Genomic DNA, 21,388 nt, shown 5'->3' on the forward strand with positions numbered 1-21,388 from the left:
GCCTCAATATGTGACCCATAGCAAAACTTTTAGGATTGGCTTGACCCTTTATCCATGAACTTCATCTTCACCTGTCTCATGTGTCTGTTCAAGTCTCCACACAGACATACCCTGGATCCTCTCATCCATCTTCATCCAGAGTTTCTCTTTCTCCTCAAGCGTGAGGTCATAACTTCTGACAACATTCAGCATCACTCCTTCAACTTCCAGCAACTCCCCATCTGACACCCTTTTCACATCCAGAACCTTTTTTAACAAGTCCCTACATTCAGAGCTCCTACTCCAAGTCCTGCCTTTCTTTCTTTTCTCTGCCTATGATTATGCCTTTCTTATCTCCTTCCAGTATTAGTTGTCCAATTTCCAGCAGCACCCTCTAGTATGAAGGTTCTGATTGTGATTGGCATGACTGATGTGGCTGTAGTTTCACCTCCTACCCTCTGGATTTAGCTGGACTGGCACACACAAGCACTACTTTGTGCCCCCTTGTGGTTGCAGTGTTGAACATTTACTCAAAAGGCATCACATTATTATCAAATTACTCCACTTCTGCCAATACTGTCGATTTAAAGAATGCAATAAATAATGAAAATGGGTTAATTTTTAAAACACCTGCAAGACCCTTGTATCTAATAAACGTTCCTTGATTTTTTTTTGTTACAATTTTTTAAATTGATGTTCCTTTTCTTATTTTATTAATTTCTTGTATCCTTGTGCAGCATTAACTCCACACCAGGATGTGTCCTGATGCTGCTGCTGCAAAAATAAATAAAAAATAAATAAACGGGAATTCTGAAAGGAATTTTGTCTTCCTTTATCAGTCACAGAGGGTTTTTTCCGGGCTTTGTTTTTTAAACACATCTTACAAGTTTGAATGTGACAGACAGGTACAGTTCGGACTCATCCTAAAATCTGGGTCATTACTTGGGGTTTCAGGATGTAAACGTGTAAGTCATCATTAAAGGAAAAAAAAGAAGCCTTTTCTTTTCGGTCGTTGACCATGCCCCACCCACACACACACACAGAAATGAATCTTAAACACAAATCAATGAGTCACAAAGAGCAAGAGGAAGTTATGGAGGAGCTGTTTGCAAACTGTGCTGTAGCTGATGACACGTGCTGGTTTTTATTGATGCCCGGGAGCTGTCCAGTGCTGAAAATCAATGCAGAGCCTGCAGTGATCATCAGAGCTGCACACAGGTTTTGAAAATGAAACTGCCTGTTATGATTTGTTATTCACCCCTCAGTCCAGCAGTTTTGATAGAGTTGGCTATTCCATAAATTTGACTAAACACAGATCGATTTGCATGGTAGTTTGGCAATTCATCATCCTTATTTAGGCAGTTGCCTCATTTAACGTATGATTGCAGCTGGATTAGGAACTAAAAGTAGAATTAAGCTGGGAAATGATGCTTAAAGACCTACTCTGATGAAAATCAATTTTTGTGTGTGTTTTTAATGTTTTTGCGGCCTTTTTATGATGATGGAGGAAAAATATAATATAACGTTAAGCTTAAAACTGAATTTCTGGTTATTTTTTATTCATATAATTGTGAGTCAGGAGCAGATTGGGTGGTTCACTGCTCCAAGCTCTCAGCAATGGGGAGGGGAAAGGGGGAGGGATTGCTAATGAAGTTCTACCCCGCTGGAAAAAATATAGAAAACGATGCAGGTTTTTTGATTTAGTTTAAAACTTCATAATCATAATTACCGTAAAAGACCACAGGGAACGCTTTTACAAATGATCAAAAGAGGATTTCTTCCTTTTAAGAAAAGCATAATTTTTCAGACATCTTTTGTGAGCCAGTTCATCCTTCCAGCTGGACAGTTCTACACCTAAATTTGCCATTGTGCTTGAAGGTGCATGTGTGTGTGTGTGTGCACAAACACAGAATAAAGGAGATGAAAGAGTTCTCATTGTCATCGTTACCCCCAAAAAGCGAGGAAGCAGAGAATTTGGAGAATATTGGATTTGGTAGTGACTTGTGGATGGTGTCCCTTGTAACCCTTGTGCTTACTAGGCACTTTAACGTTGGGAATGGGTCATCTAGACCCACTAGACAGTGCTCTGAACCTTTTTTCTTCAATGATTTGTGATCTTCACTGGTGTCCATGGATTAAATGAAATCTTTCCACCTTTATCCACCTTTGTCATGGTAGGGACAACACGTCAAAGTAAGGGCGGGGTCATCTAAGAGCACAAGGGTTAATTAATGGAAGTGTCAACCGTTTAAACATTGATCTCGGAGAAGAAAATAATAATTGTGGTTTGTCGGGCTTCCTTCAAACCAAGGCTTTCATATTTTGGAATAGAGCTGTGAAAGAAAAAGCCTGCATCAAGATCTGCACCACTTTTCGCAACAAGCCTCTTCCACCTGTAGGTGGCAGTCATGCCCTAGTATACAGTAGAAAAAGTAGGAGAAGAAGCCCCTTCCTGCCTGCTCAGTGTGAACACCATGGGCTAAAAGCACATTCAAGAACACAAGTTACATCCCCCACTTAACAATCCACCTGCTGACAGCTGTGATAAAGCACCTCTCCAGGAAACAGCAGAAACAGAACGTCTTCATGGACCAGATGCTGCATTCAAGCAACCTCTGACTAAAATCAAGCCACTTTTTTAGCAGAAAACCCCCCACAAATAATAAAACCCAAAACACACTTGTGGCCCAGCTTCAGGAAGCAAACAAGTTTCTATGGGAAAATAGCTCCAGCGTGTGTCAAAGTGAAACTGGTACGGCGTTCAGAGCTAAACCACTGGGGTTACTTGTCAAAAGTACAACTGCTGATACAAGCAGAGTTTGTGCAGAGTTTAAACTGCCATTTAGACACTCCATTTGTATTTGTACAATAATAGCTTACTGTGTGGTGTAAATGAAGTCTTAGTTATAAACATTGTCCTGACGAAACAACATTACACTTTACTGGAGTCTGTGTTTTTTGTAGCTGTTGAATCTGTGAACTTATCTACACTCTCCATCTGTCTGCATGATTCAATCTGTTGTTGTTGTGGGTTTCCTGTGAGCTTTACATGCCAAAAGACATCAGTTCGTTTTGATTTTGTAGTTTTTTGTAACAGAGACTTTACATTTTTTTAAAAATCTAGTTTAGCATTTTTCTTTAAAGTTTTGTTTTCTTTACAACAGTAAGTATCAAGAGAACACTTTAAAGAGTCAGATGGAAGAGCTGAAAGATGTTTTTTTAAAAAAAAAAAAGACATTTGAGGAGTAATAAACAATTAATTAGATGAAGTTCATGTTTTTAGGTTTTCGTTTTGACTTTTCATTTCGTCCATGTTTTAATAAACATGAAAAGTGATGCTTGTTCCCTTTCGCAACCAAACTGAGAGCCAACATGGAGAATCTTTTAATTACCCAACAAAGTCTAAATCAGTTCAAGAAAATCTCATTTTTTTTCTCATTTCTTATAGCCTTGGAGGAGGAGTACACGCAATCAATGTTGTTTTTTCAACATAGTCGAGATGAATCATTGTAGCCCTCATCTGGAAGAAGTAGATGTGAGAATAAGTCAGACTACCAGCTGCTACACAGACCACACATGCTCAGTGATGGCAGCATCGCCACAGAGATCTTCATCATCATCACATGACAAAAACAATCAATGCTTTTAGTAATCTAATGATTGGTTAAGATGATAACATGATAAGGGTAAAGAAGGAAACAAAACCTTTTTAAAGTATTTGAAACCTTTATTTTAGGAGTTTCCCAAAATCTGTTGACATTTTGGACACATTTTATATCTTAATGTAAATATAACATAGGTACACCCTGTAATTCCTTCCTTTGTTAAACGTTGGATCTTTCATTATAACAGGTAGAACTCACAGTGACTTTGCTCTTATCTGTGTGTTGAATCAGCTCACATGTGAAACTGTTACCACTGGGTAAGGGGCTGCATAAGTTCATTTAGACCAGTTTAACCATCATTTATTTATACTAAATTTACATTCTGAAACAAAAACATTGATGATTATGTTTTTTTTTTAACTTGAAACTATTTTTCTATTTTAAATAATAAGAAATCTTTTCATTGAGAAAAATGTCTGCGACATTAGGTCTTTTTGTGGCTCATAGCTTTTCAGTGTGGGTTTCCTGTTAATTCTCACATTTAGACTGTGGCTGAGCCTGATTTACGGTCGGTGTGAGTTTCTCTAACTTCCTGGAAGGGGCCTTGTTGAATAAATAGTACTTAAAATAATGATCAACAACGTTTTTTGCCGTTTCCTGAAACAAATGTTTCCTTTTAGAGCTATTGTCTCATGTTCTGTTCAGAGACTGAACCAAACATGCAAACATGACAAAAGAAACACTGCTGCTGTTCAACTTGATTCTTAACAGTAACAGTCTGCTGTTATCACACAGAACTGGGCACAAACACAGATGTGACGCATGGAAATCTGTTTTATCAACAAATTTGTCCTTCATAAAGTCAAAAAATAAAAATTTAACAATCAATTTTAACAATTTTTGTGTATTTGAAAAATCTAGGGTGTCCACTACTTTCTGGTATCAAGGCTTTTTAACTTTGCCCCTTTTGTATAGTCAATAACACAATTACTCACTCCTAGGTGACGTTAAAAGTGGTTTAGTCCTGCTGTAATGCCTCATTGTGATAAAAAAAAACAGTTGGGCAGAAGTTTAGCAATTGTTGCAACACTTGACCCTAAAGCTACTTTCACGCCAGGCATTCGACACGTGTTCAAGAACACGCTGATTATGGATTCTTGAACGCTCTTTTAGCACACAGTGTTCACCCTGGACTGTCGCTTTCCAAGATAAGCTCATGTCCGCCACCGACAGTTGGAAGAGGCTTCATGCAAAATATCAAATTGGTGCAAATCACGAAAGACTTTATACAGTATAATTTTGGCCGGGAACAAACTTCCCTTATGAATTTCTCCTCCATGATCAACTTTGACTCTGACCCGTCACTATCAAATCTGAGTCCCTGATTGTTCAAAGTTCTACTAGTTTAACTTTCAACTTGCGTTCAGTACGGAGATCCCGAAAACAGTCTTAAGAATGTCCAAATGAACATGAAAATGCAAATATTTGAACACAAATGTACTTTTACACATTTTTACATGAACTTTTTATTGAAATTGGTCCCTTTAACTCATTGCTGAGGCCGGTGTGAACCTAGTTTAACAGCAAAATATTTGGCTTAAAAACACAAAAACTTTTACGATAAGTTTTCGTGAAATGCTGGTCTTTCATATCAATATTTTCTGGAAAAAAAAGAACGTTTTCAAAAAATGTTCACTTGACTTCATCAGTTTCCTTGTTTCCTTTATGACAGATGATCCACATGTGAGGTGTATTGGACAGCAGAATATGTGCTAAAGGTTGAAGGATGAGCTGCGTTCTTCCTCTTCGGTCCCACAGATGGTTGGTAGATTTCCAGTGCAGCATCCTGAAATGCAAAAGTTTAATTTTTTACCTTCATTGTGAGAAAATGTGATGAAAACACTTTTCATACATGTGGCTTCAGTTCTACAGCTGATGTCCCTCAAACTCTCTAATGCCTCAAATATCTCCATGTGGTTGCAGTAATTTACAAAACCTGGTAGTCCAAAGCATTTTCCTATTCAAGAATGATTTAATCCCAATGGTTCTGAGTTTTTGAGATTAGGGAATATCCACTGGGTGAAAAACTCTTGCGTAATAAACTACTCAACGTTAAACATCATCCATAATTCCAAACTCTTTAGGCTGCTGCAAATAAAAAGAAGTGATGTAGGAAATCAAAGAAACACAAAAAAAAGGAACGCTGCTGCAAATAAAAAAGCCGACTTCACATTCATCCAATTGTTACCCACACCCTAGATTATTGTTGGTATGATTATTAATGATAAAAACAACAGATGTATTTTGGTTCCAGGCTCTCAGTACCTGTTCATGGTTGTGTTTGTGGTAGAGACTGTTCTGGATTAGAGCGGGCGGTGGAACATAGAACTGTGTTTCTGCTGCATGTTGGAGTAAAGCTACAAAATTCAATTCTTCTCTTCTCAAGGGTCTTTCTGCACAATGAATTTCTTCCTGTTAGCAAAACCTAACAATAAACCAGCATCCTCCAATTTACTTTCAAAGCTGGGGCTAGATGGTCTAGAAACAAATAATACATTAAAGCGTACACATAGTGACATTAAACACTGACATGTTCATCTACTTTCTTGTACCTTTTCCAATCTGTACTCCTGTTCCTTCTTTCTCTTTCTTATCACAGCTGTGCACGGGCAAAGTCAACCCCTGATAATTCACTACAATTGGGGATTTTTTCTTTGCAGCATCATTTATTTTTAAATGCAATGTTTCTTTTTTTGTTTGCATTGTTCCTTTGCATGGTCTTGGCCATCATATTTTTTCATTTTAGTCAGTCTTTTTATTTTTTTATTTTTTTTATTTTTATTTAAGTGAGACAACACAACAACTAAACAAAACAAGACAAAACAAAACAACAAACACTTGAAAAAAACCCAGATCTGACAACTACCACATAAAGCGTGTGTGTGTGTAGGTGTGTGTGTGCGTGTAGGTGTGTGTGGGTGTGTGTGTGAGTGTGTGTCTGATCTAATGACAACGAGAGAGAATTCCATCCCCAAGCTTGAACTAACTGTCACACATTGTGTTAACTACATACTTAGGGTACGTTATTAAAGAATCATATAACCAGACGCCTGCAAATGAAGTGAATAGGACCTTATAGAGAGAAAAAGGTGAAAAGGGTAAGGACACACAACAGTCACATACTTGATTCTCAGATGAGACTTACTGTTCGTCTAGGAACTCCATGAAGGCTGACCATACTGATAGTGGTGTGATTGTGTCGGGGAGAGAAGGTAATAAACTGGCTAAAGAAATATATTCAAGAAATAAATATTTCCATAAAGATAGGTTTATGGTGTTCTTTGATTTCCAGCTCATGAAAATTGTTTTCTTAGCTATTGTTATTACTAAAAGAATGAATTTAATCTTGGATGGGTCAATATTCAAATGTGTTAATTCTGATAGGTCTCCTAGAAGACACAATGAGGGTGATAAAGGGATGAGGCAGGCCAAGAAGGTAGATAAGGTTTGGGTGATTTCTTCCCAAAATTCTTTAACGGGTGAGCAGTCCCAAGTTGCATGAATATATGTGTCTGGGGTATTTTGAGTGCAAAATGAGCAGATCTCTGAATCATATCCCATTCTTGACATTTTATCTCTTGTGTAGTGAATTCTATGGAGGGTTTTGTATTGTATTAGTTGTAAGTTAGTGTTTTTTGTCATAGTATAGATGTTTTTACATATTTGAAGCCAGAACTCAGTGTTACCAGAAATAGAAAGATCGTTTTCCCACTTTGTTTTGGGAAGTGATAAAGATTCATCTGAGAATATGATTATTTTATATATTTTACAGAGAAGTTTCCTTCTTGAGTTTATTTTTATTAAATCTGTTACTGCAGGTGGAAGATCTAGATTTATTGTAGTTACAGATATTTTGGCTTCTATTGAAGATTTAAGTTGTAGGTATTCTAAAAATTGACTATTCCTGATGCCAAATACTTGGATAAGATAAGAAAATTGTACTAGAATAAAAAATATGTTTGAGATGTGTAATACCCTTTGTTGCCCAGAATTGAAGATTGATTGGTTTTTATTGCTTAAAAAATCTGGATTTTTCCAAATAAGGTGTAGAATAAGATATAGATAGACTTGAGTTTGTAATTTTATGAAGTTTCCACCAGGCATTGAGAGTGGAGGCTATTGTCATTACTTTATAACATGGATGACTCTTGATAGATTGACTTAAAAATGGGATGTCTGAGATTTGGAGTTCTTTGCACATTTCTTTTTCACTATCTAACCAGATGGTGTCTGACTGACTTGGATGAATCCACTCATAGACATATTGCAGTTGGTTAGCAAGTGAGTAATAGTAAATGTTGGGAGCGTCCAAACCTCCCTGAGATTTGGGTTTTTGCAAGGTGGTTAATTTTATTTGTGGTGTTTTATTTTTCCAATAGAATTTTGTAATGATTGAGTCTAAAGATTTGAACCAGCCCCGAGGGGGCTGCACTGGAATCATTGAAAGTAAATAATTTATTTTAGGAAGAATTGTCATTTTAATTAGTGCTATTCTGCCCATGATGGAGATAGGTAAATTTACCCAGCATTGCAGGTCATCCCTTACTGTTTTCAACAGAGGTGTAAGGTTGAGGCTAATCAGCTCTGACGCCACTGGGGAAATTTTAATACCCAGGTAGGTGATGTGATTTATGCGTACTGGAATAGCTGAGGTAAAGGCTGTACTTTCCCATTCAGTTTTATTCAGCGGAAGGACAGCTGATTTGTTTCAGTTAACCGAGTAGTCTACAATTTTTGAGAATTGATTAATTAATTGTATAACTTCTTGTAATGATGATTGAGGATTTTGTAGAAACAATAAAACATCATCAGCATATAAACTAATTTTATGGTGGACTAGAGACGTCTGAATTTCAATTATGTTGAGGTTCTGTCGTATAGCTGCTGCTAAAGGTTCAGTAAATATAATAAATAAGGAAGGAGAAAGTGGGCATCCTTGTCTAGTTCCTCTATACAGCGTAAAGCTCTGTGATGTAATACCATTGGTGGTTATTGTGGCTGAAGGTGCATTATAGAGAGTCTTGATCCAGTTATTGAATGACTCCCCAAAACCGAATTTTTCCATGACACTAAAGAGAAAGGTCCAATTGACTTTCTCAAAGGCCTTTTCTGCATCTAAGGTAGCTAAGATGGTGTCTTTTTGCTGTAGAGTCGAATAATGTATTAAATTAAACAGTCTTCGCCGTGTTGAGAGAGGAGAGTCTTCCTTTAATAAAGCCAGTTTGATCTGGGTGAATTATTTGGGGGGTTACCTTTTCAATCCTGTAAGCTAAAGCTCTGCTGATGATTTTTAAGTCTACATTAATAAGAGAGATTGGGCGATAATTTGATGGGAAAGTTAGGTCTTTATCAGGTTTTGGCAGCAGAGAGGTGACTGCTGTATTCATGTGTTTTGGAAGTATTGAGGTTTGCTTTATTTCTGTAATTGCTCTGATGAATAATGGAGATATAATATTCCAAGAATGCTTATAGAATTCAGCAACACCAATAATTTTTTTTTACACTTTTAAAAAACATTTGATCAAATATATATATATATACACTTGATATACAGGTTTTAATTAATGAAGTAACCATAAAAACTGTTTTGTTTTTTGTTGCTCCTGCTGCTCAACCACCATTTTTTAACTCCTCCCTTGAACTGTTCTCTCTGTCTGTCTAAGATCTCAACTTCCATGTTTTTTGCCTTAAGATAGAAAGGTTAAAAAAAAAACAACATTTGCCTGGGTTCATTACCTGATGCTGCATTTGTCTTGATGGATGATTCTTTTTGGTATTTTGAGATTTTACTGCAGAAAGTAATGAAAAATTTTTGTTAAAAGTAAAAATTGAAAAATGTAAAAGTCCGAATTTTTCTTTTGGGGGAAGATTAAACTTTGAAAAACCCTTAAAATGAAATAAAGATCTGTGAAAATCCGTTGGTACTGACCTGTGTGTTTACAAAGTTTGTAAACAGAGAAAACCAGAAAAACAGAAACAGCTGGACACAGATAGAGGGGCAGCTTCCACCAAACATCTGGATTCCATGGTACCTCACCTTCGCAATGATGGAGTTCACTGGATTCTACAGGAAAAAATGTAGTTGGTTGATTTTAAATAGATTCATAGAAATCCAACATTTGATAAGAAAGTTCAAAAATCAAACCATAATGCTAATAGTTCAGAGATTTCATAAAACTTATAATTTCATATTCAGTTACATTTTCATCTAAGTTCATAAAAACTGTTCATTGTTGCATAACTGAATCCTCCAATGGTTATGAAAGTTTCAACATTTGTTAAAGGAGTTCAAATATTTTACTTCTAGATAATTTGGGGCTTTTTTTCAGATATATAGAATTAAATTAGGAGATCCAATTGAACTACAGTAAAAACACATGTATTATGTAAAATCCTAAACCATGAGACAGTTGGCCTTATATTTCTACATCCAAACATAAAGTTTTTCAAAAACGTTCACAAATGATAATTTATACAAAAATTCAAGGTTCTGACCATAACGAGAGAGATACAGCAGAAATTATTAATTCCTTTATAAATTGACCAAATTCTTATTTTTTCCTAACAATTGCATTTGTAGATTAAACAGAATAAAAAAGAATACACTTTTGTAAAATACTTACTGATGGAGAGTTTTCTGATGATGTTGCTGTAATTAAACCACGTCTTTTGATCAATTTTTTCCTTGTCTTCCACCTTCTTTCCTTCAGTTGCACAGTAGTAAAATCCTTCATCAGAATAAGTGACATTGATGATCGTCAGATCGTAGGAATCAGAGGAAACGTTCTTAGTCCATATAAACTGTGTTTTCCCTAAATTTGAATAGAGGTACGCTCTATCTAGAACTAGAACAGGATGGTTCTCATTGAAACAGTTTCTGAACCACACAGTCATTCCTTCATCTCCCATTTTGCAGTCACAATAGAGAGTGATGTTGTCTCCATGTCTGACTGTCACCTCAGACACTGATGCAGAAGTCCAGTTAAAACTGCAGGAAACTGCTCCTGGAAGACAGATGTCATTTAAAAAGCCTCTCTTTTGCAATTTTAAATTGAAATTCTAATACAATGAATCATAAGACCAAATTTGAATGAAAGTAAAAGAATAGGTTACCCCATAGTAAAGGCAGAATGATGTGCAGAGGATCCATGAGTGATGTAATCATGCGTTTCAAAGAACACAAATGTTCCTCTTTGCAGATGCAGTTACAGCTTTAACTTGTAGATGTTGTGAGATACGCAGATGTACCTCTGAAGGGGATGCAGATTTTGATTGGTGTGCTGAGAGGAACTTTTTTTTTCTGAGGTTTCTTTGTTGGCTTGAATTCACAAATACAAATACAAGGAATTTGGGTCTAAAAACAGAGCGCTGAACTGCAGAATTGAGGGTGATAAACCTTTTTCTACCAAAACAGAGATTTGAACTGCTGGCCAACCTGGTCAAAATCAATTAAAACTATTTTTTCTTTTTTCTTATTGTCTTGGGGGAGTAATACACACAATTGATGTTTAAAAATGTGTTGTTTTTTTTTTCCGAGAAAGTTCAGACTATCTATTTAACCCGACAAAACTAATCAGCTCCTCTGGAGGATGTCTACGTGAGAATAAGTCAGACTACCAGCTGCTACACAGACCACACATGCTCAGTGATGGCAGCATCACCGTAGAGATCCTCAGCAGCCTCCTTTGACGGGACTTTTGACATGTTGAGATGTTTAAGCCGTGTCTGGGAACACTGGATCCTGAGGGTGCCGTGGTTCTGTTGGACTATAGCAGAACTGACTGAACACCAGCCGTATCTGCTTTTGGCCGGACTTGAAAGCCTGATCCTCCTCATTCACAGGAGTGAAGAAAAGATCCCCCTCATCATCACATGAAAAAATCAATCAATTCTTTTAACAGTCTATTAATTAGTTAAGATGATCACATCATAAAGGATAAGAAGAAAGAAAATGTTTTATAAGTCTTTTTAACCTTTTTATTTTTTTTATTTTCCCAAATCATTACAAATTAGCAATATTATTATATACATTGAATCTTTTAACATATTTAATATCTTCTTTCAATGGATCATTTTTATGATAAAGAATGTAAATTTAACATAGGTGAACCCTGTAAATCCCTCCTTTTTACTCTTTTGTTAACCTGATCTTTCATCCTAACAGGTAGAACTCACAGAGACTTTGCTCTTATCTGTGTGTTGAATCAGCTCACATGTGAAACTGTTACCGCTGGGTAAGGGGCTGCATGTCTGTGGACTTCCTGTCTACTTCAGTGAAGTTCATTTAGGCCAGTTTTACCATCATTTATTTACACTATATTTACATTCTGAAACAAAAACGTTGATGATTATGGTTTTATTTTTTAACTTAAAACTATTGTTCTATTTTAAATAATAAGAAATCTTTTCATTGAGAACAATGTCTGCGTAATCAGGTCTTTTTGAGGCTCATAGCTTATCAGTGTGGGTTTCCTGTTAATTCTCACATTTATACTGTGGCTGAGCCTGATTTACGGTCACTGTAAGTTTCTCTCACTTCCTGGAAGTGGTCTGGTTGAAGTAAATAATGCTTAAAATACTGATCAAGGACAAGTTTTTTATTTCCATTTCCTGAAACAAATCTGGAATAACAGCTCTTTGGTATCGAGACTTTTCTCTGTTCAGAAATTGAGCCCAACATGCAAAACACGACTAAAGAAACACTGCTGCTGTTCAACTTGACTCTAAACAGTAACAGTGTGCTGTTATCACACAGAATGGGCACGCAAAACATCACAGAGATGTGATGCATGGAGTCCTGCTGTACTGCCTCATTGTGAACGGAAGATTTTAAAGGGTTTACTCTATATCAATATTTTCTTAAAACTTTCAGTGAAATCATATATGATTTCACCTTTGGCACACTAATAAACAATGTTTTGACTAAATAGGTGTTATTTTCACAGTTCATTTTTTTTACCTCGAAGTAAGAAGACTCGATCTCCGAGGCACCGACTTTCACTCCTTGTGGATTAAGACGGGCTGGTGCTCAGAGTGCAGGTTTTTACAGGAATGCTGAGAGATGCGCAAATGGATCAAAATCCCAGTTTTGGATTGTTTGGAATAAACATTACAATACAGTGAAAAGCTCAAAAAGTTGATTGCATGATATAAGTCCTTTAATATTAGGCTTATCACAACTTTTTAATGATCAGAAGTATTGAAAATAAAAATAAAAAATTAAAAAAATAAAAACGGTCATGACAATTGTGTTACAAAACCCAGCACCATTTCTAGCTCCTCACTCAAACTGTCCTCTCTGTCTAAGATTTCAACTTTCATGTTTTTGGCCTTTAGATAGAGAGGTTAAAAAAACATATTTACTTGGGTTCATCACCTGGTGATGCTTTTGTCTTCATGGCTAATTCTTTTCAGTATTTTGAGATATTAGTAGAGATAGAAAGTAAACAAAAAATACTGTTAAAAGTAAAAATAAAAATAAAAAATTGGAATTTTTCTTTTAGTGGGAAATTTAGCATTGAAAAATACTTCAATTGAAATAAGGATCTGTGAGCATCCTTTAGTACATACCTGCATTTTGACATAGTTTGTATACGGAGAAAACCAAAAGAACAGAAACAGCCGGACACAGATAGAGGGGCAGCTTTTATACCCGAAGTTTTCTTTGGAGATATTGTTTTATTGTATCTGAATGGAGCCTTATGCCAAACTAAAAGAAAATATGGAAAATAAATAATTCTCTACTGCATGAGTTATCTGACTGAAATTTATTTTTTGAAAGTGGACCTAATGTATTTATTTGAAAAAAGACTGAGTGACAGCAGTGTTTCAGCTACGCTTTAGCTTCAGTCCTTTCTGAGTCAACCTTTGTTTACTTGGACTTTAACTTCCTGTGATAATATTTAAGAAACAGAATCAGAAATACTTTATTGATCCCACACGTGGGAAATTCTTTGTCACCATAGCAACTGACAGCAGAGGGGAAAAAAAAGACTTAGAATGATATAAAAAAAAAACAAGAACAAAAAAAATGTAGCATAAATGCAAACTTCAAGGTAGAATAATTTAAAAAGCTATTCACAGAACAGTGCAGGTAAAAAGATGTGCAAAAGACGTGCAAAATAGAAAAAAAAAACCTATACAAATAGATAATAAAAATTGTAAAGGTTATCTTTTGCAGTGTGTGTTGTTGTACAGGCTTATTGCATTGGGTATGAAGGATTTCTGGTACCGGGTAGTTTTGGAGCGGAGCTGTCTGAGCCTCCTAGAGAAGGAGCTCCACTGTTTGTCCAGAACAGGGTGGAGAGGATGCTCTGGGTTGTCCATGATTGAAAGGAGTCTGTTCAGGGACCTCCTCTCCATCACTGTTTCAAATGTGTCCTGTTTGCAGCCAATGACAGAACCCGCCTTCCTGATCAGCTTGTTCAGTCTGTTGGTGTAACTGACTGCAATACTGCTTCACCAGCAGACCACAGAGGAGAACAAGGTGCTGGCTACCACAGACTGGTAGAAGATCCCCAGCATCTTGCTGCACACATTGAAAGACCTCAGCTTTCTTAGGAAGTAGAGTCTGCTGCAGGCCTTCTTGTACACAGCAGTGCTGTGGCTCCTCCAGCTCAGTCTGCTGTCGATGGTCACACGCAGGTATTTATACTCCTCCACCACTTCCACATCCTTGCCCAGGATGCAGAGGGGTTGTAAGACTGTCCTTTTCCTCCGGAAGTCGATCACCATCTCCCTGGTCTTGTCCACATTGAGCAGCAGGTGATTCTTAAGAATGCAGTATTGTATATATATTTGGTGTCTATTTGTGCAGTGATTAGTGGTTTCACCTCACAGCTAGAAGTCCCCAGTTCAAATCCCAGCGGGGACCTTTGTGTGGAGTTCTCAATGTGCTTGTGTGGGTTTTCTCCGTGCACTCCGGCCTCTTCCCACATTCCAAAAACAGGCTTCAAAGGTTGATGGATTACTCAAAAATTGTGTCCCTAGGTGTGACTGTGGGTGCGATTGTGTGGCCTTACAACAAACAGTCTGGCGACCTGTCCAGCTGGGTGTACCCGGCTTCACCCAACCTGCAGCTTAAGTGTTACATCCCACCGCAAGGAAGGGAGAAATAGGTAACATAAAGAAAATAAAGTTAAGCCGGTAAGGGTCAAAGGCTGTCAGCGCAGCCGTTTATTTGAGTGACAGCTGCAAAGGGGAAAAAAAGGTAACAAACTTGAGGGTGTAGGCACTAATGCAATAAATAACAAAACCGAAGTGGAACTGAAACTAGAGGGACGTCACCAAGACGCAAAGCATAACCGAAAACAAAGATCACACGCATAGAGGAAAACCAGGCAGTTTCCCCGGGCCTCTAATGCCAAGTCAGAGAACAGGGGCAAGCTGATAAAACAGATTCCTCCCAGGAATTCAGCTGCCACTGGGACAGGGGTTGCTTGAGACTTTTATGCTTCGGGGAAAGGCTGGCGATTGGAGGAGGGAAGGAGGCCCCAATCATCTCCTGCACACACACACATATTCACACACCAAAAGGCCTGGCAGTTCCGTGACCCCGAAAGGGATAAAACGGGTCAAGAAGATGGATGGATTTTAACCCTGGAGAACCCAACAACAATTTTCTTCAGGGCTTTTAAAGTTAATCAAGAAGATTTGGTTTTTGTTTGTTTCTTTTGATAAGAAGACGTTCATTTTGATAAGCAGCCAAAAAATACATACAAATAAAAACATAAAAAGGACACAATAGAAAAAAATGTACATAAAAACATCAAAAAAGAGGGCCAAATTTGACCCAGTGGGTTTTTCAGGGTTAATAACCTCTTAAATTAGACATGTTAGAAAACAAACATAAACAAAGTATAAACTTTTGGAAAAAAAAGATTTTCTTAAAACTTTGTCTTTTAACAAAATCAGCTTTCAATTTCTTCACTACAATGAACTTTAGTCATTGTTTTTTGCATTTAAACTCTTCCCAGCACGTTGGACAGTCATGATTGATTGATTGACAGTTTGATAGTTTGCCTTTTCTTTAGTAGAAAACATTGGATTGGCAAAGAAAAGGTATTTCGTCTTTTTCTCATCTGGATGTCTTTCTTAAGGATAACTTTGAATTCAAAGCAAAGACGTCAGCTAGATAAATAAGAATCATCACCTACATTTTTAATTTTCTCATTCTCAGCACAACTTCTATATCTATTTTTATTTGTGCATGAAACTGTTGACAAAAAGGTGTTGCATGTTGCTCGTCGCTGTGGGTTTCCTGTCATTTCTCACCCTTAAAGCGTGACTGATTTAAAGTTTCGATGACTTCCAGGAAGTGGTTAAACTGCCATTAAACAAAACTTGAAGTATGCAGTAGAATATATTTATTTTCACATACTTTAATATTCACATTCTTTAAGTTGGCATTCACAATCTTTTCGTTTGGCATCAGGCTCCGTACAATTCCATGAGATAATTTTTTCCATAAAACATTTGGGTAATAACCCCGAACGGAGCCCACAGGTGGGCCGGGGAGGAGGGTGGGGCGACGAATGCAGCGCTTGCGGTAAGAGAATGAACGGCTGCACACCTGGACTTAAATAGGACGCTGAACAGGTGAGTTAATTAACTACCGCCCTAGGGGAGTAACCAAAGTAAATACTGCAGAGTCTACCTGCCTGAAAGGCGAACTCGTTCACTCATGTCTTTTTCTTTTTAGAAAAAATATCCTAAGAGCTGCTAACTTATGCATTTTTACCACATCACCATCATTTCTGTTTTTCATTTTTCTTTTGTGCAGATGCACATTATGTAGAAACAGCGAATTTATCTGTAGCCTGAGTTTGCTGTTCATTAGTCAGTGTGTTGAACTACACGGATAGGTGAGTGCAGCTAAACCATTGTGGGTTTCCTGTGTGTGTTTCCTTTATTGAAGACCTTCGGGTGGTTGAGCCTGTTTCTGTACTGTTGACTTTCTTAGACACACAACAAGGCAGAGCCATCTTATGAGAAACAAAGAATTAAAAGAAGAAGATTTCATTTGATGTTTTTTGAAGTACCTTCTGAGGTTTCTGTCTAGGAAAAATAAAAGTTCCAATATGATAAATTAGCATCTTTAGATCAAATTCAAAGGAGGTTATTTCAAGGAATTGAAGGTGGAACGATTCTGTTTTTCAATAACGGGAAACTGTGAATTGTTATTAAATTTAAACTGGGTTGATTGTAAAGATGTAAAAAATACAGCTACGCATTTGTCTAAAATGCACAAAAATCTTTATTTGCCGCCCTATTGAATTTGTAAGTCAAAATCAATTTTTTTGCAGGTAAACCGTGTAACCCTTGTGCTATCCTAGGCACTTTAACATGGGGAGTTGGGTCATCTAGACCCACTAGACAGTGCTCTGAACCTTTTTTCTTTAATAATTTATGAACCTCACTGGTGTCCATGGATTACATGAAATCGTTCCACCTTTGTCATGGTAGGGAGAACACGTCAATGTAAGGGTGGGGTCATATGATAGCACAACGGTTAAACAGTAAATAGAAAATAGAAGGCACACATGTTGTCCCTGTAAATGTTCTGCTCCATTGCTTGGATTAGCTGCTGAGGTTTGGCCCAAAGAGCTCTAGTTTTTTGTACTAGAACTGAAATGTTGAATGGCATTTGGGTCTGCATGCAAGAAAATATCCTAAATTGAATCTAAAGATGCCAAAGATAACATTTACAAAAATATCTGCCAAAATGTATATCTGTGACAAAGAGCTTTGTTAGTTTTCTGGTAACAATCTTGGACTCATATGTGGAAAATGTTCTACAGTTTTGATGTTTTGACAGTAGAATATGTGCTGAAGTCAGAAGCCCGAGTTGTTCTCTTCCTCTTTGGTTTCAGTGATGAATGTCGTATTTCCAGGGCAGCATAGCACACATCTTCATCCTGGAATGAAATATTTACGTTTGTTGATGATCTTTTAGTGTTTAAAATAGCAAATATGCAGAAATGCAAGAGGGCCAACAAACAAATATCTCCGGACTGATTGAAAAATATATACCAGATTAGGCATGTCCAAAGTCCAGCCTGGGTTGAGATTTTCACCAGTCCGCATGTTCCTGTCATAGAATCAATAATATGCAGCCCCCAGTATTTTTTCTAAAAACCGAGTTTAGGATTTCTTGATTGTGGTTGACTAAATTACATTTAAGCCTAAGAGAACACTATAGTGTGACCCTTCTGTGAGGCTTTCTAGCTCACTTCATGGAAGTGGTTCAGGCTTCCACGGCATGCGTTAAAAAGTAATAATGCACACTTCGTCGGCCATTGACCCTTTCATATCTGTGTCTGTCTAAGAGACTTTTTTTCAAGGAGTTTCAGGTCAAGAGGAACTACCAAACAACACATACTAACTACGGCAACGAACGGTGCAAAAAACGGACAAACTGAAAGTAGTTTTAGTAAAATCATATTTAGATGTGTTTGTTTTCTAAGCGATCAAATAAAAAAAAGACATTGCAATAAAATGTCATTAAACAGTTTATTAGCATTTAATGTTATTAAAATAGATTTTAAAAAATGTCAGGCCATTTTCACTTCATCGAATTTTGCCCTCTTTGCAAAAAGTTTGTTAACCTCTGAACTAAGTAGTATTCAGTCCAAAAATATACAATAAAGACATTATTTAATAAGATTCCAATGTAAACATTAAATGCAAAAACATTATCTACAACTCTCACTCCGCTTAGGGTCAGGATGTCATGTCATGGTGACATATAGTCACAAAGAGATGCTGGATCAGCACATTTGGTCAGTTAACTATTACAGAAGAAAAGATTGATGTTTTTTGACTCAGTTAAGCAGCCAGAGGATTGTTGTTTATTCATCTCATTCTGTTTTTTTTCTCCACCTTTCGAATTCCAACTCACAATCCCATAATCACAATCTAAAATCGGCTGATACCAGTACCCAGCATCAAATGAAGCAAACAGTTTGAAAGCAACTGGCTTTTTAACCCTTGTGCTATCCTAGGCACTTTAACGTTGGGAGTTGGGTGATCTAGACCAACTAGACAGTGCTCTGAACCTTTTTTCTTCAATGATTTGTGATCTTCACTAGTGTCCATGGATAACATGAAATCTTTTCACCTTTATCCACCTTTGTCATGGTAGGAATAACACGTCAAGGTAAGGGTGGGGTCATCTAAGATAGCACAAGGGTTAAATGTAGAATATTGTGACAGGCTGTTGGTGCTGTTGACCTGTTGCTGAGTCGGTCTCGTCTGATCTCTTGAGTTCTGTTTATTTTCAGAATTTTGAGAAGAGTTTTCTGCAGAAGTTTGAAGAAAACCTTTAAAAAAAACATGTGATATATGATTAAATGCAGAATCAGGCATGAATGTAGTAATCTAAGGAAAGTACTGAGATACCTGATTTCTGACAAATCCTGTAAACCAGAACTGAGAGGAGAGCAGAGAGAACAGAAACGATCGGACACACAGAGGAGAGCAGATTCCAGCATACACCAGCATTATGTTGTTGTCATTGGTACAGTTATGAGGCCTGTTGGAGGCTGCATTAAAAATAAAAAATAAATAAAGCTGTTGTATTTATCTAACAATTAATATACTATTTAGAAAGAAAATGCTTCCAGAAGGTGGCGTCCTATGAAAATTTAAACTAATAAAAAATGCTTTTGTTCTACAAATTTCAGAGATTTATTATTTTCCGTTCACTGTTATAGTTTAACAGAAATCTAATCAGTGATCATAAAAATTAAGAAGTAAATAAACAAATTCTAAAGATTTTTGCTTGGAAATAAATTCTCTAATTAAAGAGTCTTTATTTACCTTAATATCAGGAAGATCTTTCCTTTTATCTTCATGTAAACATCTGTCAAAGTAGTTTAACGTTTTTACTTCATGATTTTAAAATGCTAATGTAGAATTAGAAAAGGCGATTCAAACAATTAAAGAACACAAATATTATACAGAACTCCTATTTTTTTCCCTAAACTCTAACCCTGAGCCAAATGAGTTCATGTTTTTGTATTCCATCACAAAGTAAAAACATTGCATAAACATAAAAATGAAAACAAAAATACATATATGAAAACAAATGTTTAATATTCAAGATTTAAACTGGTGAAAAATATGTGATGACAGAAATAGCTTAGCTTCATCTCATTCAATCTTTACAGCAGAAAATAAATATTTTCTATGGAAATTAAGCAATTTTTTATTATTTTTTTGCCTGCTAAAATCAGTTTGCGAAAAAACACATTAAACGTTTCATCAGAAGTCATTTGGGTAAAATACTTACTGATGGAGATTTTTCTGATGATGTTGCTGTAATTAAACCACGTCTTTTGATCAATTTTTTCCTTGTCTTCCACCTTCTTTCCTTCAGTTCCACAGTAGTAAAATCCATCAGATCGTAGGAATCAGAGGAAACATTCTTTGTCCAAATAAACCGAGTTTTCCCTAAATGATGAAAGAAGTACTCTCTATCTAAAACAAGAACAGGATGGCTCTCATTGAAACAGTTTCTGAACCACACAGTCATTCCTCCATCTCCCATTTTACAGTCACAATAGAGAGTGATGTTGTCTCCATGTCTGACTGTCACCTCAGACACTGATGCAGAAGTCCAGTTAAAACTGCAGGAAACTGCTCCTGAAAGACAAATGTCATTTGAGGAATCATTTTTTTTAACAACTTTAAATTGAGATTCAGTAAAGTCATTTGAAGTAATCCAAATCAACTTTGACTGATAGTAAAAGAACAAGTTACCCCAGAGAAAAGGCATGATGAGCAGAGGATCCATGAGTGATGTGGTCATGAACGTTAAAAAGTACAAATGTTTCTCATTACAGATACGCTCACAGTTTTAACTGAAGATGTTGTGAGATACGCAGATTTTCCACTGAAGGGGACGCAGCTTTTGATTGGTCTGTTGAGTGGAACTTTTTTTTCTGTGGTTTCTAAGCATGTTTGAATTCAAAAATAGCAGTGTAAAGGTTTGGGTCAAAAGTTATACACAGAAGTTTTAAAGTTCAGACTAAATGTTCGAGAGCCTCAGACGTGTTTATTATTTTGGCACAGATACATTTTTAAGTTATGTTTTAGTTTCACCATCATAAGTCTTGTCCGGTATCAAATTCAGACCAGATATTTAGTCCTCAGAGTTGGAAAATGCTGTTGTGGAAAGAGAGAATTTACCACACTCTTCTTTCCCTCTTTGTTCCTCTTAATGAACCATCCAAAAGCACAAATGTGGGGGACCCATCTGCACATGTGACTTGAACTCAACACTACTCAGACAGATAAATGGTAAATGGCGAATACTTGTATAGCGCTTCTCTACCTTCCTCGAAGGCCCAAAGTGCTTTATAGTCACAAACCCATTTACCTATTCACCCACACACATTCACACACTGCCACACATGAAGCCACTTGGATGAGTGGTGACAAGAACTTCAAGCTGCTGTTTCTCTTTTCTACATGCCTGTACTTTTAACCAGAGCTAAATTGTTTGCCTTTTCATCTCAGCATATTACCATTATATTTGAACCCTCAACCTGGAGACCCCACAGGCTCAAATTTGACCCCATGTATTTTTTGTCTGTTTGTTTTTTCTTCTTTTTTTTTTTTTTTTTTGACTGCTGTCATTAATTGCTGCTACCCAAAAATGAAAAAAAAAAAAAACAACTTTGCGACACCGGTAATGTTAAGCTGGGGTTGTGAGGGGCTATACGCTTGTGGGAGAGAGTGTA

At 36.7% G+C, this 21,388-nt stretch overlaps 1 protein-coding gene across 2 annotated transcripts; it reads right to left on the reverse strand.

The window, feature by feature from the left end:
• Positions 1–3,711: 3,711 nt before the first annotated feature.
• On the reverse strand, positions 3,712–20,863 carry LOC105357791. 2 transcript variants are annotated; one of them, XR_002873477.1, is made up of 6 exons: positions 20,406–20,863; positions 19,936–20,288; positions 10,268–10,648; positions 9,574–9,708; positions 9,381–9,433; positions 3,712–5,430 (listed from the first exon to the last, which is right to left on the reverse strand). XR_002873477.1 is itself a non-coding variant. In XM_023956224.1 (5 exons), the coding sequence occupies exons 1-5, from the start codon at positions 10,807–10,809 to the stop codon at positions 5,308–5,310; spliced, it is 744 nt and encodes a 247-aa protein (XP_023811992.1). In that variant the 5' UTR covers positions 10,810–10,841; the 3' UTR covers positions 3,712–5,307. The 2 variants fall into 2 exon arrangements, 1 of the variants encoding a protein (XP_023811992.1); XM_023956224.1 differs by lacking the exons at positions 19,936–20,288; positions 20,406–20,863 and adding an exon at positions 10,758–10,841.
• Between the last annotated feature and the right edge of the window lie 525 nt (positions 20,864–21,388).

This window comes from Oryzias latipes, chromosome 1 (genome assembly GCF_002234675.1).
Source record: "Oryzias latipes chromosome 1, ASM223467v1".
NCBI classification, from domain to species: domain Eukaryota; kingdom Metazoa; phylum Chordata; class Actinopteri; order Beloniformes; family Adrianichthyidae; genus Oryzias; species Oryzias latipes.